The sequence below is a fragment of the Lethenteron reissneri genome, chromosome 13 (assembly GCF_015708825.2).
Source record: "Lethenteron reissneri isolate LAM-NWPU_2019-01 chromosome 13, ASM1570882v1, whole genome shotgun sequence".
NCBI classification, from domain to species: Eukaryota; Metazoa; Chordata; class Hyperoartia; order Petromyzontiformes; family Petromyzontidae; genus Lethenteron; species Lethenteron reissneri.
Window position 1 is genome coordinate 11,914,626 of NC_083791.1, and position 21,393 is coordinate 11,936,018.

General features: G+C 51.9%; 1 protein-coding gene across 1 annotated transcript; it reads left to right on the top strand.

Moving 5' to 3' along the window:
* Positions 1-2,801: 2,801 nt before the first annotated feature.
* Positions 2,802-20,785, top strand: LOC133342120 (ETS domain-containing transcription factor ERF-like). The gene is made up of 4 exons (XM_061551068.1): positions 2,802-3,125; positions 12,455-12,680; positions 13,626-13,741; positions 17,309-20,785. The coding sequence occupies exons 1-4, from the start codon at positions 3,104-3,106 to the stop codon at positions 18,628-18,630; spliced, it is 1,686 nt and encodes a 561-aa protein (XP_061407052.1). The 5' UTR covers positions 2,802-3,103; the 3' UTR covers positions 18,631-20,785.
* The last annotated feature ends 608 nt before the right edge of the window (positions 20,786-21,393 follow it).

Genomic DNA, 21,393 nt, shown 5'->3' on the forward strand with positions numbered 1-21,393 from the left:
ATTCAGAATGCAGCTTGCTCTGAGTCATCATCGCCCATTGTCTATCCGCTACTGGATGACGCCATCCCCATGTTGTCGTCCATCCCGTGTGGTTTCCGCGCTGCTTTTCCATCCATCTCACTCCTACCCGTAAATGAACTGATTTCAGTGCTCCATCTCCACGGCTGTCGGTCCCATGGATGCATTTTCTTTGGCTTTATAGTGCTGCAAACCGGTGGTGGTGGTGGTGCTTATCACATTGGGAACCCTCAGCAGAATTTATAATACGGGGGTCTCCCCTGTCAATTTACACAATCATCCTGAGATTGTGGAAGAGATATAAATCAGAGATATAGATGCAGTGAAATAAGATAATGTAGACAAAAATATAAATGTAGTTAGATGAGATGTGCAGACAAGAATGAGTTGTGATTCATGTTAATTATGTTATATTTATTAGGATTTTAAGTTGAGCTAATTTTTCATGCACCCACATTTTTTTGCGATGAATCCGGGATCCCTTGAGTTAATTGGGGCCCTAAGATGTTGTTTGGTTTGCTTACTTATGCATAGCATAGCCACTGGATAAGTCACAGCCATTTACCACAGCCCACCAGTTACTCAAACATTCACGAGAGTTGTCGTGGAGAATATAATACATATAAATATAATATAAGTAACAAAATAAACCAGCAGACAACACACGCCTCCTTCCCAGAGTTGTCCGTCCACATTAAAAACACATAAATGTTTTAGATCCGATCAGCAACACGGCCCTTTCGGGATTGAATAATTTCAGCAGCATGGGTTCAACACAAGCAAACTACTGGACCGCACATTCTGTGTCATTGTCAGGCTCGCTTGAACCAATATTGGCGAACTGCCAGATGTTTAGAGGTCAAGTTACTCGGGGTCATTATGCAATGGCACTTCTCCACCACAACCACTGGGAGCTGAGGGCAATTGCCGATTTCCCAGCATAAGGCCACACTGCCGGATGTAAAAGAGCCCACTCTGACCACTGCCCGGATGCCTTGAAACGTTAGGGAAGTCCCCTTCAGTTACTTAAAGCGGCGAAGAAAAAAACATTATGAAAGATTTGTTTTTATGCAAACTGTAACATGACCTTAGGGTTGAAACCCCAGGACAATTTTTTTCTGATGGGGAAAAAAGCAGTAAAGTTTTTTTGCAAGTTTGGTTCATAATTTCAGTGGTGGGTTTTTTATCTGCTGCAACAGGGAACACCCAAACCGTAAAACCCCAGTTTTCTTACCTACCGAAATATATATACAGTATCACTATATACAATATTTACATAAGGGGATGTGTATTTTGGGCTAGAGAATCGTGGTCTATGGAGCGATATCAAATCAACAACTTACAGCGACGTTAAGGTTTTATGTTTTGAACTTTTTTCGCAACATACGTAACCAACCGTGCTAATTGGAGGTGCGGGAGGACAACACACAACACAAAACGCAGTTCTAAAGAAATTCGTTTTTAAATCTAGTAGATGATTTGAGGGTGCATTGCTCCAATGGCTTCCTAATATCTGAAGAACGTTCCAGATGGCCGCGGGAGGGCATCTGAGCTTTAGAAGATGCAGAGTGAATTTCAGAAACGTTTACTCCGGGATGAGTAAGATTGGGGAGTTGTTGGGGTGTTTTCCAATCGTTTGAAGTTGACACACCAGATTCGAGTATGCCCTTAGCAGCGTCCACGCGATGTTTTCTTACGGCTCTTGACCCATCTACTGCGAAGCCGGGAGGCTGCAGGGTCAGCTGCGAGGCCAGGGAATTGAGAGTTTGGGTCGGGGTCGGAAACAACGGCCAGGCTGTTTCATTGCGCCACAGACCACGGTCAGGAAAGACATTGGCAGGAGGGGAGGGGGGGTGTGTGTAAAGGACGACGCACGCCATCGCGGCTGCTCGCCACGGCCGCCTGCGACGAGCAGCATCGCCCCGAGGCGCCTCGTGGCCCGGGGCCCTCGCTCGCTCCCAGGCCTCCCGCTCGCCCGGGCGCGTGACGTCACGCCCCGTGCGTCGCCTAGCAACGCGCGGGGCGACGTTCCGGGTTGACACGCGCCTCCCCCCCCCACACCCCCCGCGAGCCCCGCCCCTGCTCGCACCCCCGCCCCCGCGCGTGCTGTTTTTAGGCCATGACGCGCGCGTGCGCTCGAGCGGTGGTGGTCGGTGGGGGGGCTGAGACGTGAGGGGAGGGGGCCGACGGGCAAATTTGTGAGGGGTGTGGAGTGGGGGAGGGGAGTATGGGCGGGGCGTAAAAAAAGGGGGTGGAGTCAGTAACGTGGGGCCAGGGGGGGGGTTGTCCGCGCGCTCGAGTTCCACTGTTACGGGAGGGGGGCGGAGGGCTCGGAGTGGGTGGGGGCTGGGTGGGGGGGCAGGGCTTGGGCGCGTGACGCACGCACGCGCCCGCGGGTGCCGCTGTTGTCGTCGTGTTGGCTGTGGAGGCAGCTGGGAAGGTTGGGGAGGGGGGGAGGGGGCAAGTGGGGGCGGGTCTGATCGCGTGACGCACGCGCGCGGGGAGGGGGTTGCAGAGCGGCTATTGGTTAGAGCGAGAGAGGGGGTGGGGTAGTTGGGAGATGGGGGGGAGGGAAGAAGGGGGGGGGAGGTGGCGGAGCTGGGGGGGGTGAATAGCGGCGGGAGTGAGTGGGGGGGGATGCGTGTGACGCCGGCGAGTACGCGCGGAGCCTGGGGGGGGGGGGGCTTTTATAATAACGCGAGAGTGGGTGGGGGAGGGGTGGGGTAGGGGGGTAGGGGGGTAGGGTGGGGGATGGGAGGCGGTAGTGGTGGGGGGGGGTGACATCGTGCGCGCGTGGGCGGCGCGAGCTGAGCGCGGTCACCGCGGTGCCGAGCGAGCGCCCTGACGTCCCGGCCGGCGGGCGGCGCAACACTTTTTATTTTAGTGCGCCCCGGCGACTCGCTCCTTGCTGCCATCTCTATCGTCGCCGTCACTCTTCTTGTTGTTCTTCTTCTCTACCCTCACCCTCCTCGTTACTCCCTGCACCGCGGACCGACGGGACGAAGCCACCGACCTCCGGAGGAGTGCGAGACGCGGGCGGACGGAGATCTTCTTCTCCCCCCCCCTCGACCCCGGCGCCGCGACCATGAAGAACGGTGGCGAGCGAGGTGCGTGCGCGTTGCGGGTGAAGTTGCGTCGTGGCTTGTGGGGAGTGATGAGCGCGCCTAAGGGGGGTGGGGGGCACTTTTGGCGGTGGGCTACTTTAAGGAGGGTCTGCAAGGAGGATGGGGGCAGGGGGGGGGTCGCTTTAGGAGGCGACTCGAGGGGGGGGGGGGGGGTGCTGTGTAACCAGCGTCTGCGGCGAGTCCCGTCTGTCGGCCCCGTCTAAGTGGTGGCCATCCCCTCGGCGCGTCCAACCCCCCCCACCCCGTCCGGTGCCCATCAACTCGCACCACCGCGTCGTGCGCGGGGAGGCATTTGACGAGTTTGGTGCCAGAGGGCCGAGGGCTTTCCTCTCTCGCGCGCCGTCGCCGACTCCGCCGTAGACGCCGATCCTCGCTCCCAAGTCGCCCCCCACCACCACCACCACCACTGCCCCCCCCCACCACCACCACTGCCCCCCCACCACCACCACACTCGCCGCCCCCCCCTCTAATCCCCCGCGCCCCCCCCCTCGCTAATGTCTGTGTGACGTCACGGTTCCTGTTTTCGCCGCGACGCGGATTTCCTGGCCGAGCTTTCCCGCCCCTCCCCCCCCTCGTCCTCCTCCTACCCCCCCCCCTCATCCTCCTACCCCCCCCCTCATCCTCCTACCCCCCGTGCCCTCATCCTCCTACCCCCCGTGACCTCATCCTCCTACCCCCCCCCCCCCCCACGGCCACGCGTCTCGCGTGAGCGACGCCGCAAGCCCATGTGTGTCTGGCCAATGTGTGTGTGTGTGTGTCGGCCAATGTGTGTGTGTCGTGTGTGTGTGCCGTGTGTCTGTGTGTCGTGTGTCCCGTGTGTGTGTCTCCCGTGTGTGTGTGTCTGGCCAATGTGTATGTGTCTGGCCAATGTGTGTGTGTGTGGCCAATGTGTGTGTGTCTGGACAATGTGTGTATGTGGCCAATGTGTGTGTGTGTCTGGCCAATGTGTGTGTGTCGTGTGTGTGACTAGCCAATGTGTGTGTGTGTGTCCCGTGTGTGTGTGTCTGGCCAATGTGTGTGTGTGTGTCTGGCCAATGTGTGTGTGTGTCCCGTGTGTGTGTGTCTGCCAATGTGTGTGTGTGTGTCTGGACAATGTGTGTGTGTCTGAACAATGTGTGTGTGTCCCGTGTGGGTGTGTGTCTGGCCAATGTGTGTGTGTGTGTGTGGACAATGTGTGTGTGTGTGTCCCGTGTGTATGTGTCTGGCCAATGTGTGTGTGTGTGTGTCTGGCCAATGTGTGTGTGTGTGTCTGGACAATGTGTGTGTGTGTCCCGTGTGTGTGTGTCTGGCCAATGTGTGTGTGTTCCGTGTGTGTGTGTCTGGCCAATGTGTGTGTGTGTGTCCCGTGTGTGTGTGTCTGGCCAATGTGTGTGTGTGTGCCTGGACAATGTGTGTGTGTGTGTCCCGTGTGTGTGTCTGGCCAATGTGTGTGTGTGTCTGGCCAATGTGTGTGTGTGTGTGTGTCTGGACAATGTGTGTGTGTGTCTGGACAATGTGTGTGTGTCTGGACAATGTGTGTGTCCCGTGTGTGTGTGTCTGGCCAATGTGTGTGTGTGTGTCCCGTGTGTGTGTGTCCCGTGTGTGTGTGTGTGTCTGCCCTGTGTGTGTTTATTATGTCCTGCTGTGTGTGCGCCTGTCTCCCATGTGTGTGTGTGTTTGTCTGGTCTGTATGTTTGTCTACCCTGTGTTTGTATGTGCTGTGTGTATATCTGCCCTATGGGTGTGTACCCTCTGTGTGTCTGCCCTGTGTATATTTCTTTGTATATCTGCCTTGTGTATGTATGTCTGCCCTGTGTGTATGTATATATGTCTCCATATATACGAGTGTTTAGGTCCGTTGTGTGTGTCTAGCTCATGTGTGTGTAGTTCATGTTTGTATGTGTCATGCCTGTCTCCTGCTTATTCGGTGTGCGTGCATGTGCCACATGCGTCTATCTAGCTCACGCGTGTCTCTCTGCCGCGTGTGTGTGTGTACTTTCTGTCTGTGTCTGGTGCATGTGTGTGTGTCTGTCTTGATCATGTCTCTTCCTTGTGTGCAGCTTATCCCAAGTAAATCTGTCTGTTCCATTTGTCTCGTCTATCCCATGTGTATGATGTATATCTCGTGTTTGTCAATCCTGATTCCTGTGTTTACTCTGTGCATCCTGTCCGACTAGCCCGTGTGTGGCTACCCTGTCCAGCTCTTATTTATCGTCTATCCATTGTCCTTATAATCTCACGTGGGTTTTTAGTCGATCGTGTGTCCGTCTAGCCAATGTGAGCGAGTCATGTACAAGCCATGTATGTAATGTCTGTGCTGTGAGTACTGTATCCCATGATATCTCGTGCGTGTGTACCCCATTATTTTATCTCTTGCGTGTATCTGTTTCTATATCGCGTGTGTGCCCCTATCTTGTGTGTGTACTCATTTCGAGTGTGTGCGAGACCCTATCTCATGTGTGCGTGCGTGTGTATTTCTCGTGTGTGGCGTGTGTGTATCTTGGGTGTATGTGTGTGTGTGTATCTGGTGCGTGTGTGTGTGTTTATCTCTGGTGTGTGGCGTGTGTGTATTTCTCGTGTGTGGCGTGTGTGTATCTTGGGTGTATGTGTGTGTGTCTCTGGTGTATGTGCGTTTGTGTGTGTATCTCTGGTGTGTGTATCTCTGGTGTGTGGGGTGCGTGTGTATCTCTGGTGTGTGGCGTGTGTGTGTATCTCTGGTGTGTGGCGTGTGTGTGTATCTCTGGTGTGTGGGGTGTGTGTGTATCTCTGGTGTGTGGCGTGTGTGTGTATCTCTGGTGTGTGGGGTGTGTGTGTATCTCTGGTGTGTGGGGTGTGTGTGTATCTCTGGTGTGTGTATCTCTGGTGTGTGGGGTGTGTGTGTATCGCTGGTGTGTGTATCTCTGGTGTGTGGGGTGTGTGTGTATCTCTCGTGTGTGGGGTGTGTGTGTATCTCTGGTGTGTGGCGTGTGTGTGTATCTCTGGTGTGTGTATCTCTGGTGTGTGGCGTGTGTGTGTCTCTGGTGTGTGTATCTCTGGTGTGTGGCGTGTGTGTGTATCTCTGGTGTGTGTATCTTTGGTGTGTGTATCTCTGGTGAGTGGCGTGTGTGTGTATCTTTGATGTGTGTATCTCTGGTGTGTGGGGTGTGTGTGTGTATCTCTGGTGTGTGGCGTGTGTATCTCTGGTGTGTGGCGTGTGTGTGTGTATCTCTGGTGTGTGTATCTCTGGTGTGTGTATCTCTGGTGTGTGGGGTGTGTGTGTATCTCTGGTGTGTGTGTGTATCTCGTGTGTGGCGTGTGTGTGTATCTCTCGTGTATGTGCGTGTGTGCTCCTGGGCCACAGGAATGCTTGCAAGTGTTGCAGAACTCTTTAAACACAACATTCCAGTTCGTGTTGGATGGGCAACCTTTCGTGGGTGCTCGGGATTTTAGGTTTACTGCAATGTGGCCCCCTAAGGTCATGTGGCTTTGATTAGCGTCCACACGACAGCTTGTTACGTTTACCTACAGAAGGGACCAATGATTACGCTGTAGCTACCACACCGAGTAGTACACTTTTGACTCTACACTAAGGTCGACACTCGTCTTTGTTCTCGTTACTATCGTAATTATCAGAGCCCCCCCCTCCCATTCCTCTGGAGACAAATCGCTTGCAGCACTGCAAAGGTTTCCAACTCCTGAACGTGGAAAGTTGTCAAAGTGAATCTCAAAAAGACACCAGATACGGGGACGACCTTACTAATTCGTTGCAGGATAATTAACCTGGTACAGTGTTGAACAAAGTTAACCAATGCACAATCCCGAATGCAAATACCTCGCGAACCCTTCTAAATCTGCATCACGCCCTCGTTGCAGAACGTCGCTCGGCTGTTGTCGCTTTGACAAGACTTTGTCGCTGGGGATGACCGAAAAAGCCCCCAAATCTCGCGCAACAATCATTCCCTTTTTGAGTTCGTAACGCAGTGCAGGGCCCTGCGACCTTTAACGCCGCACCACGCGGAGGCCCCGCTTCCTTGAAGGGGCGTGCCTTCACTTCTCGGCCATCGCACACAAACACACATACACCTCTCTCGAAAACAATGCGTGGGCCTTGCACTCGCCTCCACACGCCACGGAGATCCTTTAGTCAACCGGTCCCACACACTTATAGATCCATCATCATCGTCGTCAGCAGCAGTCATTACCACATCCACTGCTGGATGAAGGCCTCTTACACTCTGTCGCCATCCCTCATGCGGTCAGACTGACCTCTTAACGCCATCGCCCGTGGTGGTTGACCTCATCCCGTCACGTTTTATATCTGGGTGTAATTCCAAGTATGTCTGTCCCTCTGCATGATTCTTGTGCGCTCTTGAGCTTTAGTTTCATCTTTAGTCGGTGTCCCGTGTGTTTGATTCGTTTGTATGGATGTTGAACTTCCTTCTCGCCGTACGTAGCCAAGCGTGCTAATCGGAGGTGTCAGAACTCGCGTTCTCGACTGATTGAAAACTCTGCTAAAACACTGGCCGACTTAGTTCTAGAGCCGAGACCAGATTTTTCACTTGTCCCACCTTATATTGAATCACTTGAGTTGCTCCAATGTATTTAGAGCTTTGTTACATTCGGTGGCACTGCACTAATTGTTTCGCTAGCCCATGGACTAACTGGGCAGTTGTTCCAACTGGACCCTGGCATCGTGCCTGTAGAGTGGATTACTCGACTGCGAACGTCTCTGCGAGAGAGCTTCACAGTGGCATACTGCTTTGAGTAAACTTCTTACAGGCGAAAGGTAAAAAAAAAACGTTTTTTTTAATTAGTTGTGTTATTTGTAATCTTGAACATATGTTACAAATTGGGTCGCGAATTATCATGTCTATCGGAGAATGTAAACAGACTGAAACAACACTCGCTTAACACACCATACGTTCATCCCTCATTTGCATGATGCTGTGTAAGTCTGTGGTGAATGGTTTGAGTGGCTTCTACCCGGACAATTACATGACCGGTACAGGTTAATGCAAGTTTAATCGTGCCGTTACTGTGCTTAGTCACTGCTTACAGTATCGTATCACGTTTCTTTAGGTACAGTAAGGTAAGTACAGTTACTCTACGTATAGTAGTGGCATGGTTAATGTATCACGCATCGGAAAGCCACCTAAGTGGCAGCCACACATGGCTGGAAAAACACACTGCACTTCGGCATATTCTGTGGTGCTGGTTGTGTTGTACGCAGTTGGTACCATCGGCACGGACAATCACTACAAGTGACACTGCCGCCACAAACACGCACACACGCGTTGCACGTGTGACACACGCAATCATCATCATCATCACACGCGAACACACTGCTCATCTCACGAAGTTGACGGCCATAACTGTGCACCGCGCCCTACAACCACCATCACCACCGAGCACACTAAAGCCCCCTTCCCCCACTCCGTCCTGACAACTCGCAAAAACTCGTAAAAGCACGACCTCCCAAAACGCACACCATCCCCACCCCACCCTGCCCTGCTGACGCTGCAACTCACAGGCGATATTCATCAAGCCGCGCTGACCAGCGTGGAGAAGTATGGACAAACAACTACCCCTGCCCCCCCCCCATTACCAGCACAGTGTGGTGAGGCCCTCATCCAGCAGCTGCTTGACAAAGGGGGCTGTGTATTGTAATTATTTTTTATTTACCGTCTGCCGCCTCCCTTAGCGCCGAATGGTAAAACCTAACCGTATTCACGACCCCCAAACTTGACAGCCATGAGTGCCAGGAACACGTGGCGAGCGAGGAGGAGGAGGGCACGGCGCCTTGGCTCTGCGTGGAAGTGACATTGCGCAGCGGGGTGGACCCCACGACCTTAACTCTAACCTCTACCCAGAAGCCGAGAATTAAAGCGCGATTAAAGGCATTAGGCGATCATAACTCGGCGCGTCGTGGCACGAGCGGTCTCGTGGGTGGTGTTGGTGAATGCGAGGAAGGAACCCCGTGATGCTGTCTGGCTGGCTGGCCGCTTGTAGAAGCCATTGTGAAATGACAAGCTGTGATAGTCGTGTTACACAGGGACCTATCAGCTGACTATCTTTACTGATTGGCTGGGCCCCGGCTTAAAGAACCCGCATCACCGTGCTATCATTGGCGAGCGTGACACTCGACGTGTGTTTGACACAACACACGGCGACATTGTCAGAGGAATGTGCTAATTATCAATTGGTTACCAACACGGTTTCATTTTTCAATATTTCCGGGTCGCTGGTAGACTGAAGTAGGTGACATGTGATGATGAGTAGTAGCCACAGCCATAGCCCGAGGTGGACTGGATGTGGTCTGCTGGGTGCGAACATGTTTTCTGCGTTGCTTTCCAGGACAGACCTGGATTAAATTAACTCCTGGTCGCCTATACTATCACGCGACAGAACTAGTGGCATACAGCAAGTGGTATTGATTTATATTTATATACATGTGCTGTGTGTAGGTTAAGTGTTTGAATACCAGAGTCGTGCTGACTATGGCCTGATTGTCATAGATGTCTGAATGTCATTCAGGCACACACAGACATCATTACTATGTGGCCATGTGTACATTAGCTGGGTTATTAACTTATTACCTAGCATTTAAGAACAAGCAATGCAAATATAGTATGTTCCATGGTTTTCCGTCCTGATGTTTGCAAGTCATTATTGTACAGTCATGAATCCCAACTGGTGCCACACACTATGCGTGTGCTGGTTAACTACAGTTATACAATATGGCTTAATTACAATTATACAATGGCAGGGGGGTTAATTATACAATGACAAGGCAGGCGCAAAGGTCCAAGGTTGGTTTGGTAAAAGTCAGTCCATTTCTCAGTGCCACGGGGTGATTGCACGGAAGAGCATTTGGAGGGAGTTCACTCAGTCCAAGGTTCGTTTAAAAGTCCTGGCATGGTGTCTCTGCTGTTCTCCTGAACCCATGTGCAGCCATCTGTCATACACGTACGTACACGCACGGCCTGTTTTTGTCAATCCACCACTGGATGAGGGCCTTGCAGGCCACTTGGGATATTCGACCGTACTTTCCCACTCTGGTTGGTACGGGTAAATCCGCAATGCCAATGATTACACCGGTCTTTTGCGCGTGGTGATCGTCCATCCAAGCACTGTCCCAGACTCGCCCGTTTCCGAGTTTTGAGGAATGCGGGGCGATTTGGTGTACAGTACAGTACTAGAATTGCGTACAGTACAGTTCTGTAAACGTGGCATAAATGGCCACCCACAGTCGGTAAGGCTGGAGCAGTGGTTGCGTTGGTTTCACGCGCTGCGCTATGAACCCGGCGACCTGAGTTCGATGCCTGGCCCCCGGCTATTGCCCAGTGGCGAGTCCCGTCCTTGCCCCACCCACTGCCTTGGCCAAAGCTCACCGACAAGACGTGAAGTATGAGCCAACAACTAACAACCCCCGTGACCGCGATGGTGTGGGGAAGCCTTCATCTAGCAGTGGATCGATACAGGGCTGTACATTACAGCATCATAATCAGTAAAAACCCATTTCAAATGTTAACATTTGAAAGAGGAAGAAAATAACTCGACCTTTCTGACAGGGTAAAATGCAGACAGGCGTTCAGTGTAACGAGAACCCGTCGATGTTTACGCCGAGTTCATTGTAAACTTGAACATGAAAACATCCCGTTACAGATTGTGTAATCAAATATGACGCCTATCGGAGAGCGCAAACAGGCCGAAACAAACACGAAACTCACAAACTTGACGACAGTAATTTGAAAGTGTGATCATCCCTGACGTGCACAACTGTCGGATTAGTTAAAGACTACTACGTGGCTTCCGCTAAATTCAATACATAGCTGTTCCTGAACTTCGTGACATACTGCTTAGCACAATGCAGAACAATACTTTCATTTCAGTAATGTTACCGTACTTAGTTACATAATGTTTATAGTAACGTTGGACATCCCTGTATATTTGTTCATCAGTGGTACAGCCCGACTTCCTTTGAGCTGGTGATTCATCCTAATGTACCTTCTAATTAGTGGTACAGCCCAGTGTACTGGAAATCTGGTAAGCCATCTTTTTAATGTGTAAGACCCACCTGGCCAATGACATTGTACATATTCACTGCCATCTAGTGGGCCTCAAGTGACACCGTGCAAAGCAGCAATTGCAGTCTCGCGCTGGGAATGATAAACATCATCAGCCACGATCAAGCCACTGCCGGATGAATGCGTGGCCAGGCCTAAAAATGCAAATAACCTTGTAAAAATGTTGTGCACCATGCACTGAATAGTTTGTCTGTGGGGATGCATGATGTAACTAGGCCCTACAACTGCCAGAATCGGAAACCATTTGTTAAGAGCGTTGGAATTGTTAATGTGAGCGGTGGTGGACTAGTTAGCACGCTGCTATGGACACTGCTACCTGAGTTGAATTCTCGGCCAAGGCTGATGAACTATGGTCAAACAACCCCCCACAACTGGGTCGGCAGTTGGGGGGGGGGGACTTAATCCAGTAGTAATTGACAAAGGCTGTAAAGTAAAATGAGTAGTAGTTGTTCATGGGCGTGTTGGCAATAACGCCACGGGGTGGGTAGATAGTGGGAGGGGGGTGGAGATGAACGTGTGATGTGTAATGTCATTGCTCTGGCCAATAAGGCTTATCCGTTTTAGCGGTGGTAATTCTGTTGCCAGGATTTGGGTAACCTCTTTTAATCAATTTGGCTGGTTTCCTATAGGGCAAGTTCCTATTAGCAACACAACTCGATACTAGCATTTCATTTATGTTGAAAAAAGCTCGAGTGATGAATCGATAACACTGCCTGGAAGTTTAAATTCTTATAAAAGGAAAAAATATAATAACGGAGACATTTTGGGTAGTGGCCGTTCTTCATAGACAGGCTATAAGAAAATATTAAACTTGTGGAGTTGACTATTACCTAAGACCTGAACCATTGGCAGGAGCTGCGAGTGCACTGCAATAAGTTGGACCGAGTGTTAAGTGTAATTATTTACAAGTAAATCCAATGTACGGTTTGGAGAAAAACTGTGAGTCTCAAGGGTAATCCTTGAGACTTAACACTACGATGATCCCTCGAGGACAAATACAGGTCGGAAATCATTACAGAAGTCATGCTCATGCGTCATTTTCCTTCCCTGATTTTTTTCTTCCTGAGTACCGAGTGTAGCTGCCACAGCAACGAAACATTCAGTCGCCTTGCATATTTACACTGTCTTTGAGTGGTGATAGGCTTTTGACCAGTGTCTGGTGGTCGGCAGAGCGTTTAATAAACCCACGATGCCAAGAGTGGAATGTTGGCCAAGCCTAACAATGCCGCCCCCCCCCCCACCTCTTACCCCCCAACATGTGTTTAGACTCGCCGGGGCTGGAGCGCGTGGACCTGAGTCCTGGTTGTCGGCAAGTGCAGCTGTGGCACTTCATCCTGGAGCTGCTGGGCAAGCGCGAGTTCCGGCACGTCATCGCGTGGCAGGGCGACTGCGGCGAGTTTATCATCAAGAACCCCGAGGAGGTGGCACGGCTTTGGGGAGCGCGCAAGTGCAAGCCGCACATGAACTACGACAAGCTGAGCCGTGCGCTGCGGTACGCTCGCGTCCGTGAAGGAGAGAGAGGAGGGGGGGGGGGCATGCACAGACACGCTGTGTACGCGCCGGATAAAGAGTCGTTTCACGAGAGCCGCACCGATACGTTGAGAACAATTTTTGTTTGTGGTCGATTACTTGGGGCCCCCTTTAAAAGTGTCAGCCAGCCCCCCACATTCCAACCGCCTCCTGAAGGTGAGAAACACCAACAAGTCCCCCCCCCACCCAGTGTGCCGTGGCCATGAGGTCACCAATCCCTCGGCTATCACCTCCTGTTCAGTGGCACACATGGCAACAATGGTGGAACTTTTTTTCTTCCCCAAGCTATTTTCACATTATCCGATGAAGTCAAACAATCTAACGGATAATCAGTGGGGAATTGTTTCCTTTAAGAATCGTTTTAACTTGTGTCAGCCTATTGCGGGATGAGGGCATCCCCATGCAGTGCGCGTCGTGGGGGGGGATAAATGTACCTTACGACTCTAGTCATTGCCGGCTGTTTGACCGTACCTTACAACGCTGGTCGGTGCGGGTCTTGGGGGTTGATTGACCAGACATTACCACACTGGTCGGTGCCCGTTGGCGAAGGCAGCGGGAACAAACGTTGGAGCATAAAAGTATCGTGCATTCTGCTGCTGTCACCACCCAACCCCGCTACCGTGATGACTATCTGTGTTTGTACTTGGCGGTCACCTGTTTGAGTGCTATGCTGGCTATAGGCCTGCTGCTTAGCGTCTGAGATTGATGAGATTGGGTGCATTCCTGATATTTAGACCAACACGGTTCACAAATTATTTCAATGTGAACTTGCTCGTATATTAAATTCACGGAATCATATTTTTTAAGCAAAATCATTCAGCCGCGAATGGGAGGTTCCAATTCGGTAGAGGAGAGTGATTGTCGATCGTTACCGCCGATCTAACAGTTGCGTAAAACGCGCCCACAGGTATTACTACAACAAAAGGATTCTGTACAAGACCAAGGGCAAGCGCTACACCTACAAGTTCAACGTCAACAAGCTGGTGCTCTCAAACTACGGCGGGGTGGATCCGCGGAACAAGGGTGAGTGAGCGAGCGAAAGCAACTCCTGCGACATGCCTTCCGGTTGAGGCGGCGCGGTTTGTTCGGAAAATCTTGCAACGACGTTTGGCTCCGCATCACCGGGAACTTAGTTGGGAAGCGTTGTCTTAATTTGTCCGTATGTCAGTTTCTAACATGGGGGTCCCGATAACTTTTATGAAGGTGACCCCAGTTTGACCACTCCGACTGATATTCCACGGGACAGATCCGATCGTCGGGGTGTCCTACATGATGACTCGGCTGTCCGTTCCCCCCCAGCGCGTGCGGTCTCGGGACTTGTGGAGTCGCAGCTCGGGTAGAGTTACTCCAGTGCACCGCTTGGCGGATTCTCTTGTCTTCCTCTCTCTTTCTTTCAGCCGCTCCCTGCTGACGTACTCTTTTCGTGAGGTTGCTGCTCCTCCTCATGAAACGGCCAAACCATTGCAGTCTCCTCTTTTTGATGGTATTAAGGAAGGGGGCCTTGTTTTCCAGCTGTAGAGGTAATCGTTTCCAGATGTAGAGTTGATCGTTTGCTCAACACATTCATTTGATTTATTTTCCAGATCCAATATAAATGACATAGCATAATCATTCACGACTAAGAAATACAAACTAGCTTTTTTGCCCGTCCAAGGACGGGTGCATATTGCAGTAAATCTGAAATATTCAATAAGAAAATTGTTCAACTCATGATTATTAATGAGGGGGGGGGGGGGGGTTGCCCCACGTGGAGTGACGTCACCCGCTAATGATTATTAATGCGGGGAGGAGTGCAGCATGTGGAGTGCGCGACCTTGTGCGTAAGTGTAAATTTTCACGCGGGCATGAATATTAATGAAGGGGGTGGGGGGGGGGGGCTCTTTTGGAGTGACGTCACGCACGGATGTAGCACTGTGCTGTGTAGATTTATTTTTTACCATCACTCTCTGTAAAGAAACGTCGTATTTTAAGCGACTTGGCGTGATAAATTATTTAATTGAGCTCGACCTTCCTCTGCGTTAGTGTAAAAATCCACCCACTCATGAATATTAATGAGGGGGGGGTGGGCCTCATGTGGAGTGATGTCACACGGGGGGGGGGGTGGGCCTTGTGGAGTGACGTCACGCACGGCACGGACAGACATTTCTGGGTGGTGATAGGTAATACGAAGCGGGACAATACACCTTCCAAATATCTGTGCCTCTACATTAAAGAACAAGAGCATTGTTGACACATCTCACCAGCCGCACAGCCTTCTGAGGAGTGCATAATTACAGCAGCGTAAATGAATTCAGTTCCAAAGAATCTGCCAGCAGTACGCAGAGCGAAACGTTGGACGTCGTGCCGCACGACGCTCTGTACGCGGTACGACCCGAAAGCACAAAGGGGAGGGCCATACAGCTCGACCGCTAAAACCTACGCGGTAGATTTCCTGGAAAAACAGACAATAAAGCGTGCGGGACACGCCGTTCTGCTGAGTGGCGGTACGTGACATTGTTCCAAGCGGCCCGTGGGCTTGAGCGCGATGCTCCCTGCACGCTCTGCGAGGGTCCAATTATTATAAGTGCCTGCGTGAGCCTCGGCCCAAGGAGTCGGGAGACTAAACTATTGTGCGGAATATAAATGCTTCTCCACAGCTTCAGCACCAAAAGTCACAATTTATAGAAGCGTGTACATTGTACGAGACAATTATGAATGTGGGCCCTAATTATTCGTGAAAAAGTAATTTTAAAGCTTTCAAACTAAGGTTGAAAGTTTTTGTGTATTGGCTCTCTCCTGTCTGTCTGTAACATGGGATAATTAATTGCCCTCGAGAAAACTGGCCCTAATGATCACATAATTGCCATTGATCGATATAGGTTACCCTATGGCGATAATACAAAAAAAATTGCGGGAAATGTACAAGTGCCTCTCCTCCCCATGACGCTTTTGTCTGTGACGTCATCTCTCATAGTGTGGCTTGGAAGGTAACATTGCATTTGCGTGATTTTTCTTAATTGTTTATGACGTCAATAAGGCCCTGCAAAAAGCAAAGCATAAATTCACGACTTAAATGTCAGTCCACCGCTGGATGAAGGCCTCCTGACGCTATTCTGGTGATGGCAGTAATTTGGCCATACTTGACCACGCTGGTTAACGTGAGCTGGTGAAGGCAGGGCACAAATAATTGAGCGCATAGCAGTGCAGTACAACAGTTGGTTTTGCTGCATCACCTTCTGTCCACTGCCTTGCAAGCCCTGCGGCAACAGCAGCCCGTTTGACCGCGACGGTCGCCCATCCATCCAAGGACGATCCAGCTCAAACCCCTGCTTCGCTTCGGAGGTCTGACGGGATGGAGCATGCTGTGAGCGATGTGGTGGTCGTAGGCGCAGCGTAAATAACAGCGGTGCACTTGTGTCCGTTTTTATCTTTTATTGTTATTATTCACCCCTGTTGTTGTGCACCGTGCCTGTCGAGAGGGCATTGCCTTGAACTGCCATTCCTGTCATTGTCCGGAGGTTAGTGAACGCCGTTCCACTCTGATGAGAGAACTGATACAGGCAGGCGGTGTAGGTAGGGAGAGGGTTTTCTGCGATTTGGCGACGCTGAGAATACCGTACGATGTCAGGTCCGTGGTAGTCGTATCATCCATTTTGAGAACATATATTGTTATGTCCTGGTAATCGTCCTGCATTTTATATTTGTAAAACCACTTGATTTTCTTGCAAAATAATAATTACGCTCGAAACTAGCTCGGCGATGGAAGTTGTAAATCAATACCCGTTGTTCATTATTGCATTGAAAAAGTTATTAAAGGGTCACAGCATGGCATGGTTATTGTACGACATCAACGTCATCGTTTTCACTCGCAAAGGAATTGGCCAAACAATTTCTCAATACTCCCAAGAAGGTACCCCTCCTTAATGGGAGTATTGAGACTCATTGTGGTTTTCCTGGGTAACCTTCTACTCTCATTAAAATAATAATAGGGGCACTTAGAATTAGCATTTTTTACACTAAAACTCGCGCACTTGCAGAAAGCATCGTCGTGAGTTGAAGTGTAAATGGCATTTGTAGTGCAACACTGGCTGGAGGAGGCGTTGCTACTTAGTGGTCAAGCACTGACATTGCGATAAAAACTCGAAAACATCTTTATCAACACTTGTACCTTGGGCACAATGCTGTGATTTGTGACGAAGAGCGACGTGTTGCCACAGCATCATCACACGATGACAGCGACGATGATGACAGCGACGATGATGACAGCGACGATGGTGGTAGCGTTTGGCCTGTGCCACGGTGGCGAGATGTTAACTACCTCGCCTGGTATACAGGATGTCGTGGGTTCGATTCTGACCCTGACGCCTGCTGCTGTACATTTGGAGTTTGTATGTCTTACGCCCCTGTGGTTGTGTGGTTTTTCTCCGGGTTTTCCCTCCACGTTTCGAGCTATATAGCTCAGTGGGTCTTGTAAAATAAAAATAGTTTAGCTTTTATTGTTTTCGACTAAAATCAGAACGTTGCGCAGTCCGAAAACAAATTGTTGCGCCGTCCTCCGCTGTTGGGTGTCGCTCATTGTGTGTTCTCTCTCTTCCCGTTGTGTCCGTGCAGTGGGCCCCGTCCCAGCCAGCGCCCCTCCTGTGCCGGCGATCATCAGCCACTTTTACTTCCCCCCGCTGGAAGGAGGCGGGGGTGATGGTTCCGACCCGGGCCCCGGTCCGGCTCCACACCAACACCCGTTCCTGCCTCCCGGGGGGCCCGCCGACGACTCGGCCTCCACCAAGTGCTCTGTGATCACCCGGGGGCCCCACGCCCATCCCGCGCGTGCCTACCCGCTGCTCTACCCCGGGGCCTCCCCTCTCGCCAGCCCCCAGCCTCCGTTCTCTCCCGGATTCTCGCCCGCCATCTCCCTCACCCCCAGCCACTTTAACTTCACCCCCTCGCCATCCTGGAGCCCCGCGTTCGGCGGGCCCACGCACTTCTCGTTCAACCCCGACGACATGCGGAGGTACTTGGAGGCGCAGAGCCGCTCGGTGTACAACTACCACCTGAGCCCGCGCGTGCCGCTCCCCCGCCCGCACGCGCACCTGCGTCTCCGGGACGACGACCTGCGTCTCCGGGACGACGACCTCCGTATCCACGACGACCTCCGTCTCGTGAGCCACGAGCGTCTCTACGGCGATGACCTTCGCGCGCCGCGTGGCGGCGGCGGCGGCAACGGCAGCGACGGCGGCGGCAACGGCGTCGGTGGTGGCGGCGGCAACGGCGTCGGTGGCGACGACGCCCCCAGCGTCACCCTGAAGCTGCAAGCGCCCCCTCCGGGAAGGAAGGGCCGGCAGAGCGCGGGCGAGGACGAGCCGCCGCACGCGGACAACGCGTACAGGTGCTACGGCGCGGGCCACCGGCATTCCGACGCGGACGCCTACCCGGCGAGCAACGGCCACCCCTCGGCGCTCCGCGTCAAAACGGAGACGGCGACCGAAGTGAAGACGGAGGCGGAGGACGCCGACGACGTGGACATGGACGCGGCGGACGACCGCCACGGCGCCGGCTCGTCGACGGGCGAACGGAAATCCGCGTGGAGACCGAGGCAAGCCGAAGCTTACCCGGACGGGGGCCGGCAACGCTCGGAGCCCAGCTCCCCCCGCCCGTCGCCGCCCTCCCCCTACGGCGCCCCCCCGCCCGCCGCGGCACCGCGGCCGCCGACGCCGTCCCCCGACGCGCCCCTCTCGTCGTCCCTGGACGCGCGCGACCCTCGCACGCCCCTCGGGAGCGCCACGATGCCGCTGAAGCTGCGCTTCAAGCAGCGGTGGTGGAGCGAGCAGCGGGCGGAGGCGGAGGAAGCGGGCCGGGGTGTCGCCCGGGCCGACGCGGCGTTCGACACGGGCAAGCTGCGCCTCACCCTGCCCGACTCGCCGCTCGCGCTCAAGTGAAGGGACGTCCGTCCCGTCGTGAACCCGTTGACTCCGCATCACGGCGCACAGTACAATCAGACTCAAACGTCGGGCACAGTCGGGTCTTGACACTGAAAAACATCCGCTCCGATTTCGGTAACTGTGTCAGGTGTTGGGGAATGCAGGATTTTTTCTCTCTCACGTTTAACGAGTAATGTAACACATTGACAGGGTTGTAATTGTGCCGAGGAGTGCCCTGTGGGACAACGGGGCACTTGCACTGATGGACAACACTGGCCGACCTCACTGGGACAGAAATGCATGTTGACGAACATGTTGATTGATTGAATGTTTTCGTAGCAGAACAAACATTTCACGTGCTTTCAATGCAAGCTACACTCAAGTTTGTGATTTGGCTACAGGGAAGCTCATACTTTGCAGCCAGCCTCTCTGCTCACCAGCCAGCCTTTCCACTATCCTGTCAGCCTCTCTGCTTGATAACCATCCAGCCTGTCAAGTAACCAGCCAACCAGTCCACAAAACAGAAAGCCAGTCTGCTAACCAGCCAGTGTTTCGCCAGCCAGTCAGTCTACTAACCAGCAGATCGGTCTGATAACCGGCCAGCCGGCCAACGCATCAGGCAATGACATTAGCCACGTGTTTACACGGCCAGACCCATTAGGCCAATTAAGCACCCATCCGCCTCCTACATTAACTATTCATCCAGAAACACACGTGGGTGTGCCAGAGCATGTTCACGGCATGCTCCATGCAACAAGCGTCCGGTAACACGTCTCTGTCAGTCCTCTCCTTCGACCACACAACGATGCCGGGTAAACACCCCAGCCAGTTAATTGAAGGCTGCTAAGCACGCACGTCATGCCTTAACGTTTGTTTTTTAGCACCGTAGTGTGACGATTTCTTACGTATACTAGAGGTGGGATGGTCGTCAGATTTACCAAAGTCCACTTCGTAGGCCAACCAATCAAATCATCCTCGGAAAAAAACCCCCGAAAGGATCATTTGATCCAAAAGTTATGCAATCGCTAATTCGTCACACTTTTTGAATACGTGACGAGGCCGAACGAGCCGCATTGCATTGCTCCACCCCAACCCCACCCACCCACCCCCGATGTATCGTCCCACCCCTAGCCGTGCGCTCGTCATGGTGCTGCTGCTGCTGCCCCCCATGCAGTGGGAGGGGGGACGTCTGCTTTAGCTGTAAAGCTGTTTCTACTATGTGCAATACGACGCGCGTGTGTGCCCGCCCTGCCCAGCTCCGTTAACGCTTTCATTCTGCTTTGTGTTGGATGGTTTTTGAATATTCTTTGTATTACGTGGTATAGATTGGAGTCGCTTTTGTTGTTAATTGAGTGGCGAATTTGAGTAGTTATTTTTTCTCCCGAGGGGCAGGATGTGATGAACGTTGCGCATGCTGCCGCTAATGCCTTACGTAACTCCACAGTAGGAACACTGCTCACTAAACATTTCTTTGCTTTGTATCGCCTATTGAATCTGTCGTGTAACTGGTATAACCAATGTTTTTCTGACATTTTTTTGTTTATCGGTTTATAAGTTGTATAGGTGGTGGAGCTTTTTGTTGTTGTTCGGTTTTGTGATTATGTAATCATGTGGGAGGTTTTTTTTTGGGCCAGCCTCCAAGCTCACAGAGATTGGAAAGTGCAGCAGATGGGGGAATAATGCCCCGACTGTTGTGCCCGACTCGCGTACAGTGTGTGTGTGTGAGGAAGCTCTTTATGGAACATAACTGAGGCCCTTTTGTTTGACAGTGGGGTGGAGCCCCCTGGGTGAGACCCCATTTGGAGGGCCGTGCCAACAGTCGGGGAGAGGTTTGGGGGGGGGGCGTTGGGGTTTAAAGAGTCGGGTGGACGATGGTAAACGCTTTGGGTGCAGCAGCAGTTTGAACGGCTGACTTCGTCGTATTTGGTTCCTGTAAACGCAGTGATGACTATTGACGATGATTGCGTAGCGTGTACATTATATTAAAACTCGCAAGTTTTTCAATGTACGTACACGGTGCTTGGTATGTATTTTGTTTTAAAGCATTACCTTTTTTTCCGGAAACAATGGAAACATAAATGTGCACATTTCCTAAGAGTTTACATAAAAAAAACTAGGGCACAGATTTTTATTACATCTATTTTGTAATAAAGTAAATTGTTTTTCCTTTGGATTTGTAATGAACTATAGCATGCCTGATCTTTTGGATATATTTAGGTAGAAAATCAAGTTTGACCTTGAACATCTTAATTCTTAAGACAGAGGTGCAGCCCTTGCAATGACCTGCTCACACCCACTGCTGGCAGAAGTGCCCCCACCAGAGGGAGCTCAATATACTCTGGGGACGCCTGCTCTTTCACGCTTGCCAGGCATCTTCGAAGAAGCGAGAGTACCCACACTTTACCCCACCACCGCATGCAGACCTGCCTGTCGAATCACTGCGGCATACCCATTTATACTGTTGGGTAGACAGGCGGGCGGGGAGGGGGACAGTTTAATAAATTGTCTCCGTGTCTCTATCTAAACTGCCACGCCGGGAGAGCGACAGTCCAGCGCACTCTCAACCATTATAGCGCAGCAGCAGCAGCAGCAGCGTCCACGTATAGTGTTACACATCGCATGTTGTGGCATCAGTTTGTAAATTACGGAGTGATGCCATTTGGGGCAATAATTGGTAACCCCGTTACAGCAGGGATGTTGAAAGCCGTTGAGCTGGGGGCCCACTTAGGCCAGCTTGGTAATTTGGTGGCCTTCGTCCGCGAAGGCGCGGGGTTGTTGATA